The 25258-nt window shown below is 40.5% G+C and overlaps 1 protein-coding gene across 2 annotated transcripts in view; it reads left to right on the top strand.

Moving 5' to 3' along the window:
• MET (MET proto-oncogene, receptor tyrosine kinase) overlaps positions 1–24902 on the top strand; it is a 90797-nt gene extending 65895 nt beyond the window's left edge. For both annotated transcript variants that reach the window (XM_068400785.1, XM_068400786.1), the window contains exons 11-21: positions 2138–2356; positions 8397–8543; positions 10570–10726; positions 11546–11686; positions 14128–14358; positions 16544–16624; positions 17243–17424; positions 19007–19116; positions 21233–21398; positions 22305–22441; positions 22587–24902. In XM_068400785.1, coding sequence (XP_068256886.1) covers positions 2138–2356; positions 8397–8543; positions 10570–10726; positions 11546–11686; positions 14128–14358; positions 16544–16624; positions 17243–17424; positions 19007–19116; positions 21233–21398; positions 22305–22441; positions 22587–22797 — 1782 coding nt within the window. In that variant the 3' untranslated portion in view covers positions 22798–24902. The remainder of the gene's footprint in view (positions 1–2137; positions 2357–8396; positions 8544–10569; positions 10727–11545; positions 11687–14127; positions 14359–16543; positions 16625–17242; positions 17425–19006; positions 19117–21232; positions 21399–22304; positions 22442–22586) is intronic.
• The last annotated feature ends 356 nt before the right edge of the window (positions 24903–25258 follow it).

Below are 25258 nucleotides of genomic sequence, written 5' to 3'. Positions count from 1 at the left end.
TAACTCTTGGAGTAGAGCTCTAAAACTCTAGTGCTCAGTTTCAGAGCTTTGAAAATGTTTCCCTTGGCAGATTCAAGATTTCACAATATTATGCACAGAAACAAGAATTGCTATGGTAATAAGAAAAACTGCTGATTCTTAGATGGCTAATTTAATCCCACTTTTCAAGTTAATGTGAGTATATAACTGATATAGCTTGAATGGTTATGTCACTGATTTGAAACAGCAAAATTACACTGCATTAATTTAGCATATTAGAGACAAATGTAAACTAATTTCACAGCTCCTTCAGGCAGCGTTTTATAATGAGAACCAATTTAATTTGAAAAACAAAACAGAAAAATATATATTTTTTTGGCCTTCTCTAGATGCGCAAAGGTATTCAACAGCACTGTTGGTTTTCCAGGGAAATTTCTTGTAGAACAAATGTAAGATTTATGATTATTAGGAGCTAAGTCCCGTTCTTACCAGGCCACATGTCAGCCACTCTATTTATAAAAAAAAAAGAAAGTGTAATCTCTACTGTCAGGGCACAGTGTACAGGGAACTACTTACAGAAGGTTTATACAGTTGGAAGAGAAATACTTCTGTGGAGCTGAAGCAGCTCTGTGCCAGAAGTCCTTCAACCGTATCCACAGTAGGCAGCGTGAAAGGGAGGCACAGTGAAGGGAATACATGGCACAATCACAAACAAGCCACTCTGCGGTTTGCGTGATGCTGCCCAGCACCCACCGTGCCTCCCAGCGATGCTTGTAGATGTGCTGTTGACATTATAATCAAATTAATCGCGTAGAAACCTTCACAGTCAAGAGAGAGAAGTTGACCCTTCTAGAGCACCGTTAATCTAATTAAAGCTGTTGTCTAAAATGGATCAGCTGAATCCCACTCTAGGTGAGCCTGTTTCCCTCGGTTGTCTATAAAGGCAGTTTAGACAACTAACTCCAACGCAGGTGTCTGGATGCAGGCTGGATGAATCCCATCTGCAAGGATTCATATTATCCCTGCAAACTCCCTAAACTCAGCTTCAGATCAAGCTGCCTGCAAACCTCCGCTGTCCTTGCTTGCAATACAGCAATCCTTTTAGGAAGGACCTGGGTCTCTCTTGTCTGTCTTGTGAGTCCTGTGTCAAGGCGGTATGGGATAGAGGGAAGCGCCCTGGCCAGACATTTCACGCTGGATCACACCCCCACAGCACAAAGCATGCTTTGGGAGGTCTTCTGGAGTATAGAGGGCACCAGCAGATTTCCACCAGGAAGCACCTTTAGAGCAGGTCCTCATGAGGAGTACGGCAGAGTGAGGGGCAAGCATGGCTTCGCGCCTGTTGTCAGGTGGCAGTGAGGGGCAAACATCTCATCCCCGCTGGTCCGAGGATATCCAGCATGAAGCACGTCCTGCAGTTAACAGTCCCAGGAGGGACTTGCATGTGTACCTAAGCACTGAATGCCGCACATCTGGGGCCTTACACATACATTTTTAGAAAGAAAATAGACTTTGCTGAGGTTTCGTGGCCCAGAATCCCACGGTAGCTTTGGCTTTGAAGCGCTTTCTCACAGCATCCACAGTGTCTTTCTGGAAACACAGCGGATTAGCTACGGTGTCAGTAAGCGGTGCTTTACTTTTGTTTTCCACTATTTCAGTCAGATTAATTGGCCCTATTTTTACCTTCTCCTCTGGTTCCTTGCTATTGCTTTGGCAGTGTAAAAGGAAGAGAAATCCATGTGGCAGTCACTCTGGCATAGGCTGGATGAACTGAATTATGGCTGCTTTGTGTCCCAATACAGCTCAGTACATCAGGATAGCCTCCTGATGGTCCTTGGCTTTGGAAATAATTTTCCATTAATTAGCTGCAAAATATTTACTTTAAAAGTGCTGTGAACAATCAGGCCAGGAAGCTTGTTTACTTGAACATTTCCTCAACAAGAGTGCAAACACCATTGACATGAAGTTTTTATACTTTTCTCCCAGCTCTAAATAAGTGCTGTGTAGCACTGATGAGGATTTTGCTTTGGTTAAAGAAGAACAAGACCTCTGGTGTTTATTTTTTCAATATATGTGTATTGTTAAAGAACAGTTACGTTCATCAGTAACTTCCTATGCACGTACTTACTCCAATTACCTCTTTTTTTCTTTCTCATAGGCATGTAGCCACCGCTCTAGCTCAGAGATAATCTGCTGTACAACTCCTTCACTGAAAGCCTTCAATCTCCAACCACCCTTCGTAACAAGTGTGTTCTTTATTTTTGATGGTGTCAGCTCTTTGTACTTTGATTTTGATTACGTAAATAATCCTGTATTTAAGCATTTTGAAAAGCCAGTGCTCATCTCAAGAGGCAACCGAAATGTTCTGGAAATTAAGGTAAGAAAAGTTGAAATAAGTTTTTCAATTATTCGCAAGTGCACATCAACAGCATAGTACAGAACAGACACTTTGATGAAGTAAAGGAAGTCCCAAGGAAGCAAGGGCAGAGAGAGCAGCGTGTGCAGTACTGCGTTCATCTGAGCCCCCAGCTGTCACAACTTAAAAGATGCAGAGCTGAAACCAAAGATATACGAGGGTGGTTGTTGGCATCAGGTTGGGTGAGAGAGGGGCTTTCCTCATCCTCGTGGGAGGACCCTGCTGCATCAGCTTCCAGTTGCAATGAGCTGCATGACCAGTTCGGGATTAAACATGGCCAGCAGCCCAGAACCTAAAGCATGCGATCTGCACGCGAGTGCCGGCTCTCACTGTCACGTGGTTTTGTGTCCTTCCTCACAGAAGACATGGAGTTGCCTTTAGAAAGTGGCCTAGCGGCTTTGGCTCTCTAGAGCTGAGGGAAACTCTGGCCTGTGCACAAAGGCACTCATGAGGATCAGTCACCACTGTAGCCTAAATGTTTATGGATCCATGAAAAATGCAAAGTCGATGCTGAGTGTCTGTTAAAAGAGCACTGAGAACAGCCTACATGGCACTGAGAAACATCCCCTAGGAATTCGGGGCCCTTGCAGGCAGCCCGCTCTGTACTAGAGGGCTGCAGAGAAAGTTAAATCCATCTTGCGAGAGTCCAGTTTCTTGAAATCTAGTGGTTTTCTGAGTTAAAGTATCAAAAGAAACAGTATAAGTACAGTTATTTCTAATTTACAATGAATGTTTATGAAAATTTATTATTATGTACATATAATTTATATAGAATATCTATAATTTATATAGAATATAATCTATAAAAAATGCTTTACAGAAGAGAATCAGGCTTAATGCTGGGGTTAGCTCTTTGTGTAGCTCCTCCACAGCTTTATAAGCCAAAACTCTTTTCCTCTATGACAGTCATGAAATCTTGAAGCCCTGATGTCTTTGACTTCAAGATGGGCCAGTGGGCCAGCTTCTGAGCTGCAGGAAATCAGAGGGTTACTTCAGAGCTTCTGTCAGCCATGATGGGTTCCAGTCAAACTCTCTGAATATTGATCTGTCTCCACAAAGTGTTTTGGGCAAATCCCAAAGAATAATCGGTCTGATTTTTATTTTTTTATTTTGTTTTTCTACTTGGAACTCTTGGCCGTACAATCACCCCTTCCTCAATGCAGAGCAATTCTCCTGTTCAGTTATGGAGAAATGCTAGAAAGAGTTCTGGTGTGCGGGTCAACGGAGAGCTGGGAATATACAGCTGCTGCATGGCTCAGTGCCTCTGTGCAGTGACAGCAGAGTTTTACAGTATTTTCCAGGTCATGCATATCAAACAATTCAAAGAAGACTAATTTGAGAAGAATCCTAGAATAACTTAGATTGGAAGGAACCTCTGGAGGTCTTCATAGTCTAACTCCCTTGCTCAAAACAGGGCTATGTTAAAAAATAGGTCAGGTTGACTACGGTCTTGTGTAAATGAGTTTTGAAAAACTCCAAGAATGGAGATTTTACAGCTTTAAAAAACCCAGCTCCACTAGCCCTGCATTGCGCATCCTGTGCTTCAGCTCCCTTCCTAGCTCAGTGTCCCTCTGCTGTACTTCATCCAGTTTGTTAGTATCCCTCTTGTTCTGTGGGGTTCAAAATTCAACACAATTCTTCAGATGTGTTCCCACAAGTGACGAGCAGAGGAAAACAATCACCTTCAATCTCCTGTCTTTGCTGCTGCTAAAGAATGTGGTGAGCCTTCATCACTACAACGAAATCGGGCACACTGCTGCCTCATTTCACCTTGTGGTCCACAAGGACCACAAGTCCTTTTCTGTAGAGTGTCTTTCTACCTTGCTGTCCCTAGCCTGTCCTGGTGCATGGTGTTACTCTACCCCAGGTGCAGGACTTTGTATCCATCTGTTGAATTTATGAGGTTCCTGCTGGCCCGCTCCTCCAGCTTGCCACAGTCACTCTGAGCAGTGGTCCTGCCCTCCAATATCTGAGTCATTTTCCTAAATTTGATGTAATCTGAAAGCACAAGGACAGTGCATCCTGTCTGTTTGTCCAGGTTGTTGATAAAGATTTTAAGCAGTATTGGTCCCAGTATCAGCCATTGAGGAATGCCACTTGTTAGACTTCTAACCTTTAAGCTGATGGCCAGTCAGTTTTTCACCCATCTTATGGTCCATCCATCCAGTTCATATGATCTCAATTTATTTTCAATGCTAGGAGAGACTGTGTTGCAAACCTTGCTAAAATCAAGGTAAAAGTTCTCCAGTGCTCGCCCTTCATCTGCAGAACCAGTCATCTCTTCATAAAAGGCAATCAGGCTGCTCAGGCAAAAGCCACTCTTAGGAACCTATGCTGCTGTTCCCAATTGAGTTCTTGTCCTTCCTCTGCCTGGAAAAGCGTCCATGAGGACTTGCTCCATGATCTTCCCAGAGACTGAGTTTAAAAATTAGGTGTTTTTTAACCCTATTCTTTCTTTTACTCTTTAACCTTTTATTCTCCCTTAAGGAGAAGTCCCTAGTGCTATTTATTGCTGGGAAGAAGCCATTCAGATGAGAAAGGCTGGCCGAGGACTGTCCTACTGACAACTGACCAAAGTCACAATTTTGTAGCATTGATGTCACCTGTAGTCATGGCACCCAAAGCAGATATCTACCTAAGGCTAATGCCCTGATTATTTCCTGGCAACCAGCCGGAGGATAACATTCATGAAAGCTGGTCTCCTAGAATAAAGCATGAACAAGCACCAATTTAACATCTTTCTCTAAACAGAATTAGTTATAATTTGCCTCACCAAAACAGTGAGGCAAATTTCAGAAATTATATTTGGGAGCCAAAAGATCACTACAAGCCATATTGGCAACACTTTTCCCTCACCCCGTACCCGCATTCAAAAATACACACACACAAGTTTACATGCCTCATGGTCATATTTTGTGCAGTAATTAAGCAAGCTCAGCATGAAATTAAATGGCAGCTTGCTTCAGTGAACAGTCTGTTCTACCAAACCAAAGTTCTTTTATCTTTTTCTTAATTAGTTTCAGAGGGGTGGAGGGAGCTTTTATCCCAAGTTTTTCAATCAAACTAATCTAGTGTGACATATATGGCTTTCATCAAATGACAGTGGATACCTATTGAAAGGTTCTGTTTGGTTTCCCCTGATGACCGTAAGAGGTTTTTGTAAGAAAATGTTACACACGAGGAAACATTAAGTCTTCTATCTAAAACACAGGGCACTGTGTGCCACGAATGCCAGCCCTTCTTGTCTTCAGTGCCAGCCCTTTTGTCTTCCACACTACCGAGCCTCTCAAGGTCCCACATCATCACTGTCTTCCTCTGCCAAGTATGTGGCTCTTTGAAGTCTCTCAGTGCCCACCATGCCCCAGTCAGCGGGGTCATGGCAGAGTGGCTTGAGGCACTTCTCCGCTTCAACACCATGAAGACACCACTTTAGAAGTGCTCCCGTCTCCTGCCAACACGGGAAGCTCTCAGGGCAGGAGAAATTCTGTTGTTTTGCTGTTGGGGATGACCAAAGACCTGAGTCTGCTCAAGAGGACAGAGTATACTTGCTGCCTTCTGCAGGAGCCACTGTCCCAGACCTGCAAGCTGGCCTGCTGACAGCCCAGTGTGTCCTAGCTGTGAAAAAAAAAAAAACAAATAAATTAGGAAAGAAACAACTTCTTACCTCAGTGTGCCCAGAGGCCTGGCCTGGTCAGACGTTGTGCTCATGCACCAAGCTGGTGCACAGTCTCTGTGTGTGCTTCCAGAGGAGGCCTAGGAATGGGCCAGTAGGTGACTAAAGTGTATTTATAAATATAAATCTTCCACTAGAGAAATAAGTAGCACAATTGTCATTTCATGTTACGCATCACGTCTGAAATCTTGGCTGTCCTCTGGCACATCTGTCCGAAAACTAAGAGTAGAACAAGACTTACTAAATTGCCTACTCTATTCCTAAGCCAGTACAAGACATTCTTTATGAGACAATCTTAAGGAACTCTTCTTGTCTATTTATAGGTCACCCTATTTTCAATCTTCTTCCACGTTGCATAGAAAAGTATATTTCTCTCAATGTCTGGTCCAAGAGAGTGCAATATGGAAAAACTGGTATTTCTGAGCAAGCTGAAGTGGAAGCTCTGCAGCTGCAGTAACTCCTCATTCTTCCCAAGTCAACCCGCTCTGCTTAGGAACCTCAAAAATTCTTCTGACACCTTTCCACGCCTTGGTTTGTGGTCCTTCTACTGCTTCTAGACTTTCACCCAAATTATTCCCATCTCTCTAAAGTTGTGAGGTAGTTGATCCATCGGACTGGTTTGCAACAGCTACTCAGTCCAGTAACTAGCTTTTCCAGCTTGCATGCAAGAGCATTGCTCAGCAAGAAGGGGGTAATATTTTAAATAGGAAATATTGTTTCCCAGTTCTCACAGGAGTCAGTTTTCTCCTTTTCTTAAAATCTTAGGCAAATTTTGTGGTCCTTAGAAGAGCAAAACTACTGCTGAAAGAGTTCTGAAACTCTTTATTATTGAGATATTATATTGAATATATTTGTAACTATAATATATTAATGGCAATATAATGGTAGTAAATAAGTAATACTGTCTTCATTATAACTGGCTAAGGACCACCTTAGGAAACATCAGTATGATTTTTTTTCCTTTGGGTAAGCATCAGTTTTGGTGAAGAAAAATTCTAAGATGTGGTGTAGAAGAAAAAGAGGCCACTCACCCACACTCTCCAGGATAGTATGTTTATCCTGAAGATGGAGTCTCAAATTCAGGTCTTTCAAGGTACATCATTCAGAGGAAAGATTTGAACATGAACGGCTCACAGTCTGCAGCAAGTCTCCATACTAATAAGCAATAAGCAGTCGATCACATGCTCCCTGGCCCATTGAATATTTACTTAATTAACACCAAACAGAATGGCTCCAAGTAGACAGAAGATAGAGTGCAAAATGGACTTTTTGGCCAGCAATTAAAGAGCCCTCACCTGGGGTGTGGCTTTGCCAGTCAAAATAGGATGTTAAACTGGCTCTCCTATATGTTTATTACAATTTTCCAGGGCTCAGTCTGATTTTGTGGCAGACCTAAAACATGCTGAAGTAAGATTTTTTTGCCCCTCAGAATGGGATTCTTGTTTTCTTTCCAGTACACAAGGCCTCATAGCAGTGTCAATCATGACGCCTTCCTCCCTTCTTGTGAAAAACTCCCACATCCAGCCCACATAAATAGCCTGTATTAGTGCTACTCCTCATCCTCCCTTCTCCCCTTTAAATCCCGCTTAATATGCCTGTTCTTTCATCTTAAGCTGGGCTGTACACGGGGTAGGGCAGCTTCTTAAATACTGATGCGCTCCTGACCACAAAAGATCCTGAACTTGGCCTTTGGACACTACTATCACAATACCAGAAGGAATAATATTTCATCCAAGTCTGGGATGTGAAAGCAGGTTTTCTGAGTAGGGAGTGCACTTTTCATGCTGTCATCTATACCAGGGTTTGTTCCTTTTTGGTCTGTGGAATGTGATTTTAACAGATTTGTGCATTTTTATTATTATAATTAATTAGTTCTTTTTGAAAGCTTCACTCTGGCCCCCATAACCACTTGCAAAACAAAATGTTTGAGATGCCTTTAGTTTGCGGATAATATAATGCCAGTTTGTTACAAACAACAGGGTCACATAATGCGTCCTTTCTTGTGCAAATTATGCAAAAATCTAAACAGGACCAACAGGGTTTATCCCTCGGACATTTACATTTTTAGAAGTCTGTACGGGCTGTATGAGTATTAGTGGCAGCAGATTTATCTGTAAACTTCATCATCCCCCTTTGGCCTGTCTGTCAAACTCCCATTTACATGAGAAAATCTGATACATGCATATTGACAGGGCAATGTAAACTTCCATTAGTATTAATTTCACAATTGTTTTTCCATTAAAAACATTTTCCAAGGTAATAAAAGGATTTCTCCTTAACTTCTATGAGATGGCTACGTAATATGAAACTGATTTTATTTTTTTGAAGGGAAATTATATTGATTCAGAAGCTGTTAAAGGAGAGGTGCTAAAAGTTGGAAATAAAAGCTGTGAAAACCTCCTCCTGCAGTCGGAATCAATTCTGTGTACGGTTCCCAGCGACCTCCTGAAATCCAACAGCGAGCTAAATATAGAGGTGAGGCGGCTACACCACACATGAGATATTAATGCCATTTTTATTATCATTCCCAATGTCACTATTGAACCTATAAACTTTAAATTTAAGCTTAAGCCTGTATTTACGGAGATATCTCTATCCCTGTTTGTTTGGGATGGAAACTCAAATAATATCGACTATTTTAAAAGAAATATTATCATTATTATTGTTATTACCTGTTTGTACAGAGACTTTCTGGAGCCTTAGGCACAAAGTAGGTTCTAACTAAGCACAGAAATAAAATGATAGCTATTAATCCAAACACAAGAGGAAACATATGGGGAAGAATGGGAAGCTATAATGGACTAGGTTTACGTTGGAGTTCACAAGCCCTTTTTTCAGCAAAAAATTCTGCTGCAGTCAAGAGGATCAGATACTTTCTGAAAGAATTTTTTGTCTGTTTTTTATAATTTCATTTCAATTCTTCTTGTAAGACGCAGACATTTAGGACAAATGTTTGAGTTCCACTGTTGTTCTAAAGGTGGTCTCACTAGAGTCATTCAGAGTGCTATTGCAAATTTAAATTGTAGACAGTTTTGACCTACTAATTCATAGAATAAGACACAAATCTTTCAGTATTTGTATTTTTTTTAAATATAAAAAAAGGAAAATCACAGCAGAATGGAGTTACCTTTAAACTATGAAATTCGCTGCTCGTGCCTCTGATTCACTGAAAACAGTGGAGACTTTGCCAGTCATGTAAGTGTGATTAGGATCAAAGTCTATGTAAGCTCTTTGGAGCAGGGACCATCTATTTTTTCTATTACTTTATGGCATTCATCTCAAAAGGATCCTGGGCCATGCATGGTATTCCTATGTGCTACTGAAATCTAAGTAAATTGTAATAACTAATTTTCTTTATTAATACAGTAAATATTAATTTATTTTAACAGTAATTTATTTTGAAAAGTACAAATTAAATTTCTTGGATGCATCAGGCAAACTATAAAATTAGATGCAGCTCTCCTTTTGGTGTATGTTTCCCAGACCTGTAAATGCCTAGTTTCATATAATACCTGTGCACATGTTGCATTCTGTACCTGTTTGTATTTTTACATATGCACCCGGGACTGACATGACATTCAATCAGTTCTGCTATGTGGTATTTCCTTAACCTCCAAGAAACAGATATGCGTGACATGTATTTCGTACCTAGAAAAGAACACAACATAAAGGGGTTAAATAAGGTTCTGCTTGTTTACTGGCAAGGAGCCTCAGAAATTGCAGTCTGCCCAGCGAAGAAGAAAATTTGCTCTTTTGATGGGCAAATCCATCATTACAGTACCCAGAGGAATGAATTCCACAGGAGGAAGAGAAAAGATGGCCAAATGCATTCCAACTGACTGAGCTAGTGCTGTGTGACCTAGAACAGTTTTTCCCTGTTAGCTGCTTGGTGTTTGTTTGGTTGTTGATTTTGAGGGTTGTTTGTTTTGTTTTGTTTTGTTTCTTTAAACTGTCAACAAGTTAGAGGCTGGCAAGGGACAGGCTCACGTGACCTTGGGAACTAAAACGCAGGCACGCTGTCAACAGAGAGACAGTGTGATGTTACAGTGTATTTAAGCCAGAATGACACATATTAAAGACATTTCGGCTGTTTTTTTTTAACACACATCTCAGCCCATATATCCATAAGCCCATACATTTCCATGCACCACTTCAGTAAAAGGATTAATTTAGCATTTTGAATTAACATCTGCTAGCAGTGGGACCCTGTTATCCACAGTGCATGTGTGAGTGCGTGCCGTGTGTGTGGTGTAGCACATACATAGCTGTGTCACCATTAGAGCTCTTGAAGACATGTAATGAATCATAAAAATATAGATCTGCTTTCACATACACCAATATAACAATTTCTCCACTGCCAGTGTCTTACCACAGTACAGCATCACAAAATCAAGATTTAACACATGTGGGACATATCAGCTCATACTTCAGTACTAATAATGTCCTTCTTACTTGTCTTTTGAAATCATCACACTGGGTTTTTTTCTTTGTTTTTTTTCAGTGGAAGCAAGAAGTTTTGTCAACAGTTATCGGAAAAGTGCTGATCCGGCAAGATCAGAATTTCACGGGACTAATTGCTGGAGTTGTTTCAACATCAGTTTTAATTTTTATCTTTTTGGTGTTTTTCCTCTGGAGAAGGAAGAAAAAACAAATTAAAGGTCCATCATAGTCAATTCCATCAAATAATTCTGCTATTATATCTTAGATTTTAAAAACTAACATCAATTTATGCTTTGCTTAACTGCCATGCAATGCCTTGTTGTAACCTGTTGTAACACCTGTCAGCAGAGGTTTCACAATCAAGTCCAATGTTTAGTTGCATTTCGGCCCTTGGCTCTTGCCTGAGCTGGGTGAAGGGCCTCACTATGCCTAAAGAAGAATGATTTTGGAGGAACTCTGAGCTATTAGGAAAACTTAGTAACTTCTCTTCCCCAATCAGCCTTGGAAGAGGGGATGAGTAAATGGCATGTGTGGAATCACGAGTACTTCAGCTTCATCCAGTTGCCTTGTAGTCCTCCAAGCTGTGCCTAAGTTGTGCAAGAGACAGAGCGCTGTGGTGTCCTGGTCTCCTGTTCACCCAGATCAGGCACTTGGTCAGAGTGTGCCTCCTCTCTGGCCCCCATGTCTGGGTTGCCTTCCAGCAGGAACTGCTGCACCACGCAATCGGGGAGGAGAAGGGGAGCTAGTATAGGTGTTGTTCTGATGCAGTATCACAGCCAGATCATGAAGCTGGCCCCAGAGGCTTTGAAGGTCTCTTGGATTTTCCAGTGTGGCCAAGAGTGGGGCTTTAACACAAGTTACAGCAAATCTTGTGCTGTACAGATAGCTCAAGTTCAGGTCCTGCACGTCTGCTTCAGCAACAACCCAACCCTCTTCCCAGCAGAGCAGAACATCTAAACTTAAATAAATACCTCAATGAATGTTGGCACACAGTAAACATGAGGGTTTTCTAATATTTCTTTCTCCTCCCCCTTCAGATCTGGGAAGTGACCTGGTGCGCTATGATGGCAGAGTGCACACTCCTCACCTGGACAGGCTGGTGAGCGCCAGGAGTGTAAGCCCAACGACAGAAATGGTTTCAAGCGAATCTGTAGACTACAGATCAACTTTTCTAGAAGGTACGCCCCTCTATTATGAATCTGTACAGATGATACTTTATACATCTTGCTTTTAATATGTCTTCAGATGATAGCTATTTTGATCAATATCTTAATTTCAATTTCTCATCTGGTTTGTCTGTGGCGGCATTGTTTGGGACTTTCATATGTTCACAGTCTTGCTGTTTGAACTGAGCTTCTCAGGTGCTTCCCGAGATTAAGGTGCAAAGGATTTTTACTTTTACTCAGGTTGGAGGAATATATAAAATACTATTAGTAAAAATTCTCTGTAAGCATGCTCCACAATTTATTAGGAGCTAGCGGATATAACGATTTTGTGTTATCATGAAGTCCATCACACCGTGCGCAAATCCACTCTTAAAAAAGTGATTTTTAGAATAGCATCGAGTGGCTGTAGGTTTAGTGTGTCTCGGTGACTTCATGCTGTCAGTCATTATAAAGCAGTTCTGTCGGCCCAACATGGGACGTGGAGTTTTGTAAATTGATATTCTTTTGTCTGTTCATGCCCCTCCTATAAAGTGGCACATTGTATGATGCAGAAATGTTGATTTTAAAAATTAAGCTAAAGGGATGTGAAAACCATGACAAATTGAGTGGAGGTCCATGTGTGCTGAGGTGCTGGTCTCAGAAAACACACTGTTCATTTTCAGGCCTCTCGGCATGAGCAAAGAATAACCCTATGCTGAATACATTTTTGTGCTTTATAACACCATTTTAGACTGGGTATTCTCCAGAAGAGCACTCTGCTGCACTTACCATACCACTTTAGGCTGAACATGTCCTTTAAGACGTGTGGAGCCCATGTTCTGTGATTACCATTAAAGAATCTTTAACTATTAGGAGTTACCATATTATGATATTTGAGATATCACAGGTATTTGTTAGTCTTGGTATAGGCATAGTCTGGTACTATTTCAGGTGCTGCTGTATACATCTCAATAGAAATCACTCCAAATCCTTATTCCACCTTTGTGATTCCCCATTGTGGAGCTGTTTGAGAGCCGGGCCCGTTCCGAGCTTCCTTTATGATTCTTTAATTGCTGCCACCAGCTCGCACAGGAAGTTTCCTGATTGAAAGATTCCCAAAGGAAAAGGAAGACCTGTGCCACTGGTTAGAAGGGAAAGTGGTACATGAGACAAAACTATGCAAAGATCCTTGGTGGAAGGTAAATCTGCAGTGGTCCTGGGGCCCCTGTGCACTGGCAAAGCACAGCAGAGAGCGCACCCAAGAAGGAGGTGCGTTCATTTAATGTTCCTGTAGGAATGTTCACATCAACTACTGTCAAAGAATAAAATGACAGGAACGTTAGAAAACATGCAGATTTATTTGCAGCAGCTGTAAAAATTATTTTGCATCCATGGATAGAGTATTTTACCATGATTATTAAATAGATATTTGCCCTTGGTGACATGAATGTGGCTTTTTTAATATAAGAGTTTGTATTTTTGCTTCTAGATAGAGCAGCACTGAGTTTTTCTCAGCACCTAGAGTGATAAGAGCCCTATATGAAAATTTCCCAAGTTTTATACATAAATATATAAAGCGTGTCTGTACAACACCTTTTACTCTTTGTGATAATGTCTGATATTTTCTGTTGTTAAATTTATTCCCTTTTTTTTACTTTTTGACCCTGGGCTAAATTCTGCTCATTGACTCCACTGGAATCATTCCAGAGTGAAATGGGTGTCAATTAAACTTAGTTCCTTGATTCTATTACAAGAAATGCTAGAAGAAAAATCTTTTAAACAAAAGCAATTTAAAACACCTGAACAACATGCTGTTGACAAAAATAATTTTCTCAAATAAATACTCCTTGCTTGACTGAAACATTTTAATTTCTGCTATTTTAAATCAGCCGGCTCATGTTATTTTCATGAGTAGCACCAACTGTATTATCTTCAGCAGTTACAGGATATGAATCACCTCTAGGCATTTCCCTGGTTGAATATTTACCATTGGATAAATATAGCTAGTCACCAGCAGTTTGGAAACCTTCATGAAATGTGAAGTTCCCTGCCAAATTAGAACATGACAATAATAAAAGGTTTCATGTTTTTTATTTTTCAGTACTTCCTCCTCCCATATTGCTGTCACTTCTACATTTTACTCTTGTCACTCCCAATTACTAGAAATGCTATAACCTGCGCTTCGCAAGAAGTGACAAGGCTTCATTCCATCCTCTCAGAAAAGTGGAAGTTTTGCCATTTACTTTCATGAAAGTAGAGCTGAGACAAGCATAGGTTTCTAGTGACATAGTTTTCCTGGAGTTTGGCAGATTAGCAATGCATATTTTCATTTTCCCTTTGTGACCAAAACTTCTGCAAAGCCAAGCCACTTCCAAACTGATAAACTCAAAACCTTTGCTCACCAATGAAATAAAGCTCTTCATTTTCCGAGGAGAAGTCTGAAAGGATTATAACAGTTTCTGTTCATCTTGCAGATCAGTTTCCAAGCATGTCTCAGAATGGATCGTGCAGACCTGCCCAGTATCCTCACTCTGACCTCTCCCCAATTCTGTCTAGCGGAGAAGCAGATTTAGCGAGTCCACTTCTCCAAACTAATGTCCACATTGACATCAGCGCCTTAAATCCCGACCTGGTCAAAGAAGTGCAGCATGTGGTTATTGGCGCTGACAGCCTGATTGTGCACTTCAGTGAAGTAATAGGAAGAGGTGGGTACCACAACTCTTACCTTGCAAACTGCTGTTCTTTTTGCACACCCATCTGTTATAGACCATTCTGAACAAGGTCTCTACACAGAGGTTTTTCAAGCTTTTTACCTCTTACTGCACTGCTCAGGCAGGGCTTCTGATCCACAAGGCTTCAGAGCAGGAGCGAGGCTGCCACAGAATACTGTACAAGCCTAAGGCACATGTCTAAATGGCAGGGGGTGCCGAGGCGTGGGCACCAGCGATCTTGAACTCGGAGCCTGAGAGCTGGCAGGATTGCCACACGACACAGAAAACTGCTGCAGTCACTAGTGTATTCAGTAAAAGTCCCCATGGGCCAGGTGAAATGCACACACCCCTTTCTCCTCCACAAGTTTCCTCCAGCTCTGAGGAATTCACTGTTTCCTCCTGCTGAAGGCTCTCCGTCCCCCCCTCATTCCTTTCTCTTCCCAGCTGCAGCAATGCATAGCTCCTGATTCACTTCCCTTTTTGTCCCTGATATAGCGAGTTCCCTATTTTTCTGACTTTCTCCCATCATCCCTATTCCTCTACATCTCTGTAAGCAGGTTCCTTCCTTCTTTCATAGCCCAAGCCACTATTTCTGTTAGCAGCATTTATTAAAATCTGTACTATTAAGTACTTATTAGCAACCCAAGTAGAAACTGGATTTTCAGTTCTTCTGCAGATCATGCATAAGAGGTCTCTTGTTGAGTATCAGAATACTGATAAAAATTTGGCTATAAATGATATTCCTAATGCCTCTTTGCAGGAAAATAGCCACAAATCAAACAGTCAATGTGTTTCCCTTCCATGTATTACAATTCATCATCCCTAAAGCAAGGGTGGGCCTTTTTCTTTTCTTTCTTGTTTCAGAAAGGGCCAAGTAATTTCCCATTTTTTAAATGTTGAAAAATATCACGAATGACACCGATACAATTAACTTTTTTCATTTTCTCCTCCATAACTAGGAATGGGCCAAACCCAAAAATATTTCAGACACACCCAATCCAAGCTTTAGGATTTGTGCCCAGGCTCCAAACAAGCTGTGGTCTGATGGGATTTTAGTTGCTTTTATAAAACAAACTTTGTATTAATTTTACCCCAAGCCAAATGCAAAGCCAACTGGGCTCTGACCAGCACTTATGACTGGAACCTAGTAGAATTAATCAGATAGTCTTGTTCTCTGCATAACTCACATTTGACAAAAAAAACCTATCTTGCTTTCTAACTGAAAATATTAATATTTCAAAAGTGTCCAGTAAATAGTACATCTGTGAAGGAAAGCCACCATTACATGTACATAATTTGATTTGGATAAATCAATGCATGTGCCTGGAGCTCAAAGTTCTCTGTGTGTCCCAAATAGGTCAAGCTGACTTCTCATAGTAGGTTTCCCCACTCTGCAGACTACCCCATCTGCTTGATGGGAAAGCACAGGATCAGGAAGGATTTCTGTGTCCCTGGCAGCTTATTTCACTACTTAGATCATCAGCAAGAAGGCAAACTTCGCTCATCATCTTTTAGTGATATTTTGCACTAGGAACTAGGCCATAGCAGAGACCATAGACTGCTGCCTAGTGATGCGGTCAGTCTGTGATGGGTAGAGCAACTCCCAAACCGTTCCTGGCCAACACACCACTTCTAACACTCAACATTTTCCATGGAAGAGCAAGACCTGAGAGACTGTAAGCCCACAGTGACCCTCCTTATGGAACTTCACACTGAAGATGCATCGAGGCTGTACAATCCAGTGGACCACTTAGCATGGGCTTGCAGACCACTGGGAACCACTGATCCAGTGGTCATGTCAGTTCCTTCTAACTGCTTCCCTGTGCCTTCCAGTGCCATCCTTTGACATCTGTCTAACGGGAGAGTATGGTGGGAATGGGCTGACATGATTTTTGTGTGCATAGTCATTACAAGAGTATGAAGCTGTTGTGGCGCCAGCCTTGTCATTATTTATACTCTCCAGCTAGGTCAAGAAATATCAATTATGCTGCAAACAGAGTTTTCATTTTATGTAATGATGGTTTTATGTAATGATAGTTTTATGTGTTAGTTATGAAGTGTTGGGAATTGGACAGAAATGGAGTGTGATCACTTTCTTAATGCATAACTGGTACCCAGTGGAAAATACCAGAAAGCTAATTTTACTTATTAAAGCTAGTCTTTCTCATTTTTTTCACAGGACATTTTGGGTGTGTATACCATGGGACATTGCTGGATAACGATGGCAGGAAAATTCATTGTGCTGTGAAGTCACTGAATAGTGAGTTACATGTTTAATAGTGAGACATTAGCACAATTCCAAAGATAACTGGGGTGAACTAATTAATTACAGTGAAGTGTACTTTCATAAATAAAGATTTTTAGTTGCAGCTGGATCGGACTTATCTCTGGAGCAATTCCAAAGACTTCAGATTAACAGGAGGCATTGGTATATATTTATGCATCAAATGAAATGCCCATGTATTTCCTCTACAAAGGAAAGGACAGAGGAAAACGAGGGAAAGGCAGTGTCATTTTTAATTCTATTGACTACTGAAGATTTGGTTTTGGAAGTTAAATTGCTAAAGAGCAGGCAAAGCTGCTGGAAAAACAGAAAGAGACTATAACAGCATTTAGTAAAGACTTTACTCAAGTGTTGTTATTCAGTTCTAAATAATTCATAAGAAAAGGAGAAATGGAATTAAAATCACCAACAAACTGTATTTGGTCATTTTAAGAAAACCGATGCACATCATAACCTATTTGTAATATGGGAGGTGGGGAGCATGTTTGTAGCTTCTCATTATCACTTTGTTGTGCAATGACATGCTGTAGAGAAATGAACTGTAGTTTGTTTGGATTTTTTTTAATTAATTCATGTTATTACTGGATTTATCAGGGATTACAGACCTGGAAGAAGTAGCTCAGTTTCTGAAAGAAGGAATAATCATGAAAGATTTCACTCATCCCAATGTTCTGTCGCTCCTGGGAATCTGTTTGCCCAATGAAGGATCCCCCTTAGTCGTTCTTCCATACATGAAACACGGAGATCTTCGAAACTTCATTAGGGATGAGACTCACGTAAGTACATGGTGAGGTCTACAAAACAGTAATGCAAGTCTAGCCACGCCATGCTCCAGCACCACAGGTTATAAGCTCTGATAATTACATTACGTCTATAACTTGCTGCTGTTACTACACCTCAGCCTTTAGCACTTGCTTAGGCTGGCACCGAGCCCAACCACAGTGCTGCCACTCCTTCCCTTCCCCCTCAAATTCCTCTCTAGAATGTTTCCCAGAAATTATCAGCAATAAGTATTTCTCATTTCCCATCCATAAACCTCTTTATAAACAAATGTGTTTATGGGATCTAAGTCAAGGGGCCCAACCATCTGCTGGTTTAAACTGGCATATCTCTGTTGACTTCAGCACAGCTGTGTCAGTCATCACCATCTGCTCTTCCAACTTCTAGGTATGGGATCTTCACATCCAGCTAGAGGGTGTCACAGTCCCGTTATTATCAATATTTTTTCTTCTTAAGAGAGAAAAACAGCAATTGTTATACAAACAATGAGTACTCTCTTATCAGAGTTTTTCCCAATTTTCATTGAAAGACTGCAAATTTCTCAAACGTGCCTCACTGCTTTCTCTCAAGTATGACACCCCACGTCTTGCCTCAGGTAGTGTAAGCCCACTTTATACTGTACTATTCCACTCATTTCACAGTGGTAGGACAATATAAAGTGACTTCTGAGCCAATGGGATTTCATCCCTACCTCTATGGCAATCAACAATAGCCAGTAAAATTTAAAAAAAAATGCATCTTGAAAAATTGTTGGGGGAATCAAGCTTTCTGAGGTAGGAGCCTCTTCCCTTTTCAGTTTCTTTCATTCTACAAGCACCAGGGATCTTGTCTGTGAATAGTGCCATGGTCCTTCCTGAAATAAACAGAATAACACAACAGTTGAACAGGATTGTTCCACAGAAGAAAATTACATGGAGCAATGGCAACAACACAAAAATCTGTTGGACCATACTATTACATCACAAGTCATGATGTTGGATAAAAGAATTACAGGTTTATGTTTATATTTATTTCTATATTTAACATTTTCAGTAAGATCTCACCTTGTACACCAGCCAAAAGAGTTACCAATATGTGTGGAAAATCTTCCTCCGGTAACTGCTAAGGTCTCATTTGCCTTTTCCGTGGCATCATATTGATGATGGCTTGTACTTATTTTGCCCCAAATAGGACTCTCTCCTTTCTTGGTCGTTTCCAGCTGATGAGCTCCAAGTTCATTGTTAGCACCTTCTACAGAGTTACATGCTATTACTCTAAGTTCATAAATGTGAATTTTGTGTATCAGCTGTGATGTTGAGGTTTCAGCACACTGTTCCACTTCCCAGCCCCTGTCATGCTGCTTATGCTGCAAACTCCACTCTTCTGGAGTCTGTAATTTTTTTTGATTTCTTAAAGCACATTTTCTTACTGGAGGTGAGAACTTGACCTAAACTTACACCAGTTTTACTACAAGTACCAACCTGTCGTGATCATTCTGGTGGCAAGATAGGTGTGTCAAAAACTGAGAGTCACAGCGAAAAAACAGTCTGCTCCTTGGGCTTCTGCATTGATTGTATCACAAATGTTTGTATTTTACAGAACCCAACAGTAAAAGATTTAATTGGATTTGGCCTTCAGGTCACAAAAGGGATGAAATACCTTGCAAGCAAAAAGTTTGTCCATAGAGATTTGGCAGCAAGAAACTGTATGTAAGTACAAACATCTAATTCCAGCCATGCTATCACGCTCTTCTGTGTAAGACAATGAGATGAGGTAAATGAAAGTTTCCAGGATTCTCCTTTTTTAGTCAAAATAGGATGTTTTTTTCATTGTTCCATAATTATACTGATGTTTGTCTTGCATACTGATGAGCCACTCAGCTTGCTAAGGGCTCACTTCTTACACAAGCTTTTTTTTGAGTGTGGGAAATAAGAAAAGCTGAGGTGAAGGTGTAGTCTCTCAAAGTCATTGGTTAGGGTGTTTAAAAGGCATCTCCTAAGGGAAGTTAAACTGCTGTTGTCTCAACTTGCTGTGCTTCCACCCAGCCTCTTCAGAAGCAGCACATCTCTGCTGCCGCACCTAGCAGGAGCGAGAGAAACACAGGGGAACTGTGAGAAAAACAGGAACACAAAGAAACACCAGTGAGACTTACTGACAGTAATCTTTCATTACATGAGTATGAGCTTACTTTGGCTCAATTGCACACATAAATTAACATTAAAAAATTAGAGCATGCAAAGAATCTTACTAGTGTCTGGGTAGCCAGACAGTTCAGTTCACACAAAGACTGATACAGGAGTTGCCGATACCATTATGCTGATTCATCACCTATGTTGTGAATTAATGAGGTACAGGATTAAATGTTAGTTTATTTTTAGCACGTCATAATCTGGAACTGTGGCTGCAAAAAGATTATTCACCTGTGACATCAAATTTCTTATTCTTTTTCAAAGGGTGCATGCTCGTGCACAGTCCTGTGGACTCTTGACTCTATTCCACTATCCCAGAAGAGATGCGGGAAGCTGCTATGACATAAACTGTCCCTTGTTGACTCATCAAAGTTCCCTCCTACTCCCTTCACAGATATTGGTTTAGTTATTACATCAGTAAGCACAGCAGATGGTTGTGTGCCATTCAGAGGGACTTCAATATACCAGAGAGTTGTCCAGACAGAAATCTCATAAATTCAAGACAGGGAAATGCCACGTATGGAGGCTGAGACGGGATTGTTTAGCCTGGAGAAGGCTCAGGGGCATCTTATCCATGTGTATAAATACCTGATACAGTGGAGTGAAGAAGATGAAGCCAGATTCTTCTTAGTGGTGCCCAGGGACAGGCCAAGAGGCAGTGGGCACAAATTGAAATAGAGAAAATTGCATTTAAACGTATGAAGAAATGCTTTTATTGTAAGGGACTGAACACTGGCACAGGTTGCCCAGAGAGGTTGTGAAGTCTCCATTCTTGCAGATATTCAAAACCCAACTGGTCATGGTCCTGGGCAACCTGCAATAGCTGACTCTGCTTTGAGCGGAGGAGGTGGTGGTGGTGGTGAATTAGATGATCTTCAGAGGTCCCTTTCGACCTCACCCATTCTGTAATTGTGTGATTGTGTAAAGAAGCCCAAAAGCAGGTGTTTGCTGTCGCTAAGTCTGCACATATAAAGAAGGATAGGCTTAAGCATGCCAACACCCATCCTCCATCTGTTTTCTGACAGTGATACAGCTTATCAGGACAAACACAAGCTTAGGCAGAGCAAAGCTAGGGAGATCTGGTATGTCTGAGTTGTAACCTCAGCAGAACTTTCCTTAGCCACCATTCTTTCCTAGTACAGACACCAAACACAGCCTTAGTTACAGGACTACATTATTATATACAGGCAGTCACTGAGATAATGATGGGTCCTTCCTTATCAAAATTGAGAGTGAATAGGAAAGGTGATGCCTTGAGTTGGCAATAAAAATGAGAGGTTTCTAAGGATACGGGAGAAGAAACAGCTGTGGAAGAAATGATGTAGCACTCAATCAGGATGTATAGGCTATTAGCAAAAATCTTGTTATACAGAGCAATAGTTTTAAAAGAACTGTAATTCAAATTATATTATGAAAACAATATCAGTAATTTCCTGAGTTCATTCACTGTGTTAAATGGGTGTCAAATATACTTTGCTGCTCTTTTTGTTTCACTGTTACATGAGTTAATAGATCCAAGATAAAGTACTGCCTTCCAAAGTCACGGTCTCTAAAATGTGAGTCACTCATTATAATCCACCATCACTGTAAATCTCATCTGCTCAGCTGCAGATAATTCTTTTTGTCATTTCTCTAGGTTGGATGAAAAATTCACTGTCAAGGTTGCCGATTTTGGTCTTGCTAGAGATGTCTATGATAAAGAATACTACAGTGTGCACAATAAAACAGGAGCTAAACTGCCGGTGAAATGGATGGCTTTAGAAAGTTTACAAACTCAGAAGTTCACAACAAAGTCAGATGTGGTAATGTACAAACATATTTGTATCACCTCTTAATTTCTCTTACATTGCCTGAGGCATCTCTCCAGTATTTAATGAATGGACTAACTCCAAACCAAAACTTATATTTGAATCTAACTGTAGTTCACATAAGAATAAGAGACTGTTTCTACATCCAGAAAGGGGTTTTGTACCAATTGCAAAGCAACAAGTTGTTGACCTGATCATCTGTTACTGCTCAGGAAAGAATTAGGAGTTTAATCCCACTCCAAGGGAAACTAAGGACATTGCAAGAAGCCAAGTTGGAGCTGAACCCTGCTACAGGAGGGGCTCTGGAAAGCTTGACAAAACAGGTTAACTTTGACACTCGTAAAATTTAATAGTTCTCAAAAAGACTTTATTTGCTTTAGAAATACTTGCTGACTGCCTACAGCAATCTCAAGTATTATCTGGCCATTTATGAAGAAAAAATTATAAGATGAAGTCATTAGTTGGCCGGATCACTTTGTATTTTAGCTCTCCTTTCCATCCAGCTTCAAAATAGCCTGTGATGCATAGAATTTTCACCACGTATATTCTCTTCAGTATGTATTTACACAGGGTTAGTCAGATCATCAGCTCATGTAAATTGGCAGAGCTCCATTAGCCTCAAGAGAGGTCTGCCAAATTATACCAGCTAAGTAGCAGGCCTATAGGCTTTTATTTTCTTTCATTCACTTAGTTGAGTTTCCCTGGCTGTAATGTAAGTGGCTCCTCAAGTCCTTACAGCATTTATTAGCCCACTTAAAAGAAAACTGAATGAAGTAAAACAACTTTCCAAAAGGGAAAATCCATGCATTTGAATGCTGAAATCTGTCCAACCATCTTCTAAAACTGAAATGTAAAGCTCTCCAACCCTATCACTTATTATTTATTTCTTTGTTTTCTTAGTGGTCCTTTGGTGTGTTGTTATGGGAACTTATGACAAGAGGGGCACCACCTTATCCTGATGTAAATTCTTTTGATATAACTGTTTACTTATTACAAGGAAGAAGGCTGCTACAACCTGAATACTGCCCCGACCCACTGTAAGTAAATAGTTTGCAAAGCCTTCTGCAAATGCTGCTGATTCTGATATTATAGTAAGTGAGACTGTGGGAGGAAAAAGGTTGGTTTTTTTTTTTCCTTTTTACATGATTTCATAATGGAACACTTCTTTTATCTGAATGACAGGTATGAAGTGATGCTGAAGTGCTGGCATCCAGAACCTGAGATGCGTCCAGCATTTTCTGAACTTGTATCAAAAATATCAACAATCTTCTCCACTTTTATTGGGGAACACTACGTTCATGTCAATGCTACTTACGTCAACATGAAGTGCATTGCTCCCTATCCTTCTCTTTTATCATCACAAGACAACACAGACATGGATGTTGACACATGACGGGTATGTCTGAAATAGAGGAAAATCTATTCTTAGTTGTATGAACAAAAAGCAAAACATTTTGTCCACTAGTTTTTACTGCCCGGTCTTTGTGAGAACACTGTTGCACATGTTTATGTTACTGCCCAAGTTGCACTAGTACAAGGACATGTTATCATATTGTTTAAGGCTATGGGATTCTATAAACCATCACAGTAATTTCCAAGTATTTGGACAACTGCATCAATTTACCAAATGAAAATGTTGTGTGCCACCATCCAGAGCTAGTTCCCACTAGCTCTCATTAATGTGTGCTCAGACCCAAGAACAAAGATTCATCATTAATGCCATGAAGGAGAAAGTAGAATACCAATAAGTACGGCTGGAAGGTCCATTACTGTTGCATGTACTTTAATGTACATATTACATATCACAGGATAATGAGAGGTGCAGAAATGGTTTTCACACAAAAGGCTAAGACAATGAGAGCTACAAGAGTTTAAAATGTATTTTCCTTCCGCACAGTCCAAACTTTGGATTTTTGCACTATATCAACGAGGTTTCATAGAACATGGACAGCTAGGAGAGCCAGCCTCATGGTAAATGTCTTAACAGAAATCAACAGCAAAAAACGGTGTGCTGTAAAATAAGTACGTCAGCCTTGCCAGTCCTCTGGTGTAGTCAGACGGTACATAAAATGAAGGGAAAATCATCTAGCTTAAAGCATTCCTAGTGTCAACTTCATTCCAACATTCAAACACTTGAGTAACAGCCTATATTGACAGATCTCTCGCTGAAAAATGCAAAGCCTCCATTTCTTTCAATAAAGAATTAACCACTCTCTGAGAATAAAAACCTGGAGGCATCCATATTAAATGCCAGGCTAATCCTTGGGATGTAGTAATACAGGCAGCCTTATTCTAGAGAGGAAGAGGAGACAGCCAGGCTGGCAACCTTATGGAGCTGCTGTCTAGTAAGTCACATGGCGAGCAGCTGAAGCTCTGCCACCTACCCTTGGGTGGAGCTGCCGCCAAAGGTGAGTAAGGAGCGGAGGCGTTGCAGCCAGCCCTGACCTAAAAAGACACTGCCGTAGCAGGAATGTTGGTAACTTCTTTATGCCAGCCGGCAAGAGCTGAGAAGACCAATCAAAAGAAGAAACAGCTTTCAGCCCCCCTAGCCTCTTCTTGGATCACAAACCCAGTGAATTATGATACCTACTTTTATTTCTAAATTATGACCAGAAAAACAATTTTGAAAAGAGATGGTAAATAAAACTTTAATTTGTTAGGGAAGAGTACTATAGCTTTAGGGCAAACATCACATGTCATTTCTGTTCCTGTGGAATTCTGTGCATACTACTGTATAGCTTGTTTAGTATAGGATAGAACTGGGTTTGTTGGTGTAAACGCATAAAGTATTCTATTTTTATATTAAAAAAAAAGTTTATTTTTAATGACATTTACAAAGTTTGGTTAGGCCACAAAATACTGCACTGTGAACATTTCAGAAAATGTATGTCAACATACATGATTCATAATTGTAGCAACCTTAAAAAAATGCTGTGTAAATATTAAAACGGAAAAGAACTGACTGTAAACACACTCCACCCTGAGTATAATATCTCCATTGCTGCAAGTCAACCATTTTAAGATCTTCAAAGAGAGGTAGTGCAAATAAAGAACTGATATAAGGGAGATATATCGTTCTTGGGAGACAGTGTTAGAACTGAAAGATTTATAATGAGGGCAGAGTGTGTAGGCAAACTATGAGCAGATACTATTGTATTGTGTTTCATCACCACTTTCATTTGAGAAACGAACTTTCATGTCTGCCGAGAGCAGTACTAATTGTAGATTGCTCAAGGACAAAAGGCTTTGCTGCAGGCAAAAAAAAAATCATCTCTATGGTTGTTAAAACAGCTAAGGAAGTTTATGACACATAGATTTGGAGAAGATACTCCAAACTTGTACAAACACGCTTGAGGAACGCTGCAATGTGAAACAGAGGACCTTTTTACTATTTATGAACTTTTGCTTAATAAAGTTAATGTTGTGTCTGGGACCCCTGTAAGAATACGTGATTCTGGTAAAGATTTGATGTTAGTAAGTTCATATATCTGCAAAGAGCTGAATGGTACTTATGTTTATAGTTGTTGTTATGACCTAATAAACGTGTTATTAAAATGAATTATTGTAATACTTGATGCTCCGAGTGCTGTAATTACTGTTAACATTTGACTGTTAAGCTGATAAAAGTCTGTATGCTTTTTCTGACTAACATGGGAAGAGCAACCTGTGGCACTTTACGAGACAGAGGAAACAACTCCGAAACATAAAAATACAGAGAGTGCACCAGTAAATCAAACATGCAGTTCATCAGCCTCCTACCCATTAATACATCAGAGAAAGGTGCACAATATTTGTCGTGAACAGCTAAGGCATACTCTGTTTGACTAGGAAGTCTCTGGCCAAACCACAGGCTC

This window comes from Nyctibius grandis, chromosome 5 (assembly GCF_013368605.1).
Source record: "Nyctibius grandis isolate bNycGra1 chromosome 5, bNycGra1.pri, whole genome shotgun sequence".
NCBI classification, from domain to species: domain Eukaryota; kingdom Metazoa; phylum Chordata; class Aves; order Nyctibiiformes; family Nyctibiidae; genus Nyctibius; species Nyctibius grandis.
The sequence above is the reverse complement of the archived record's forward strand: the minus strand, read 5'-3'. Positions and strand labels throughout refer to the sequence as shown.